Source organism: Nanorana parkeri, unplaced genomic scaffold, assembly GCF_000935625.1.
Source record: "Nanorana parkeri isolate BGI_ZX_2015 unplaced genomic scaffold, ASM93562v1 scaffold1378, whole genome shotgun sequence".
Lineage (NCBI taxonomy): Eukaryota > Metazoa > Chordata > Amphibia > Anura > Dicroglossidae > Nanorana > Nanorana parkeri.
The window spans coordinates 91729-93020 of NW_017307646.1; the positions used below are offsets into that span (position 1 = coordinate 91729).

The 1292-nt window shown below is 40.9% G+C and overlaps 1 protein-coding gene across 6 annotated transcripts in view; it reads right to left on the bottom strand.

The window, feature by feature from the left end:
* PFKP (phosphofructokinase, platelet) overlaps window positions 1-1292 on the bottom strand; it is an 89365-nt gene that overhangs the window by 23450 nt on the left and 64623 nt on the right. For 3 of the 6 annotated variants that reach the window (XM_018569669.1, XM_018569672.1, XM_018569670.1), the window contains one exon: window positions 760-912. The exons of the other annotated variants lie outside the window; for them this stretch is intronic. In XM_018569669.1, coding sequence (XP_018425171.1) covers window positions 760-912 — 153 coding nt within the window. The remainder of the gene's footprint in view (window positions 1-759; window positions 913-1292) is intronic. 6 annotated transcript variants of the gene reach the window in all.

Here is a 1292-nt window from a genome sequence, read left to right on the forward strand (position 1 = left end):
CTATCTAGAGGCAGAGCCAGCTGTACCCGCCCCCTCCACCGTCCGTTCCGCCAGTCAGCGCTGGCGGATCGGAGCGGGGAGGGGGGAATCCAGCCCCTCCCCTGTCATGGCAGAGAGCTGTGACAGGATCGAGAGGTGAGCGAATGCCGGTATGTGTTCGCTCACCTCCCGATCTACTGAGCCGACCTGTGACAGTCTCATTGTCACAGGTCGGCTAGAACTATGAGGTGAGTGAAAAGCACTCACCTCATAGTTCACCTTTAAACTGATATACATATATACTGTATACATTTTACATGACAAAGGATTGCCAAAGCACTATGGGTCATCTAAAAAAAATGTGCATATCAGTAGTTATCTTCTTTCAGGCATGCTGTCTCTCACTGAAGCCTCAAACAGAGTCATAGAGAGGAAAGGGGAGGGAAGTCGCCAGGAGAGACTGGTAAATGTAAAAAGAAGCCTTAAGTGCCATCAGGTGGCCAAAAATAAGAATGCAGAACATTGTGTATTTACCTAACAATTTTTAGTCCTAACCATAAAAATAGAAAACATATGCAATGCCACTACTATGTTCTGTTTAAGGCTGAGCCACAGGTTCCCACAGATACTCAACAACATCAATAAACCTTCATTAATCATGCTGTCACTCACTGAACTGCATTTATGAAGATCTGATTGGTTCGCTCTGATAAATAAAGAACACAGTGATGGGATTTTAATGATTTGTGAGTTAGGTGCACTCAAGCTAGTCAAACTTACATCTGTTATAGTGTTCAGAGCAGTATCTGCGCCAATGCTGAAATCTGAACCGGGGACATTGTTGGAGACAGTGGCGGGCACCATAACCATAGGGATACAGAACTCATCATATTTCCCTCGAGCAACAGTCAGCTCCATCAGTCCCAAGTAGGCCTGGGATGTAGGCACGGTGTAGGAAGGAAAAAAGACACAATAGTGGTTGTAGGGGTGGAAAAGGATCTTAATGGAGCCATGGGGAAATCCATAACAAACACAGCACACAGAAAGAACCACTACACATAGTACAAATAAAGACAAATAATGTAACAATCTTATAATGAAAACACAACATACATCACCTAAAGACAACATTACAAATGGATTTAAACAGATACATTTGTGAAATTTGTATTCATAAAACTAAAACAAAAAAATTATGAATAATAGAGTCACAAGCCAAAGCCAATATGTAAGAAAATAAATAGAAATAATTCTATAAATAACAAACATGGGCATTATATCATTATTTTAGAACATACACATTATTTTTTAAT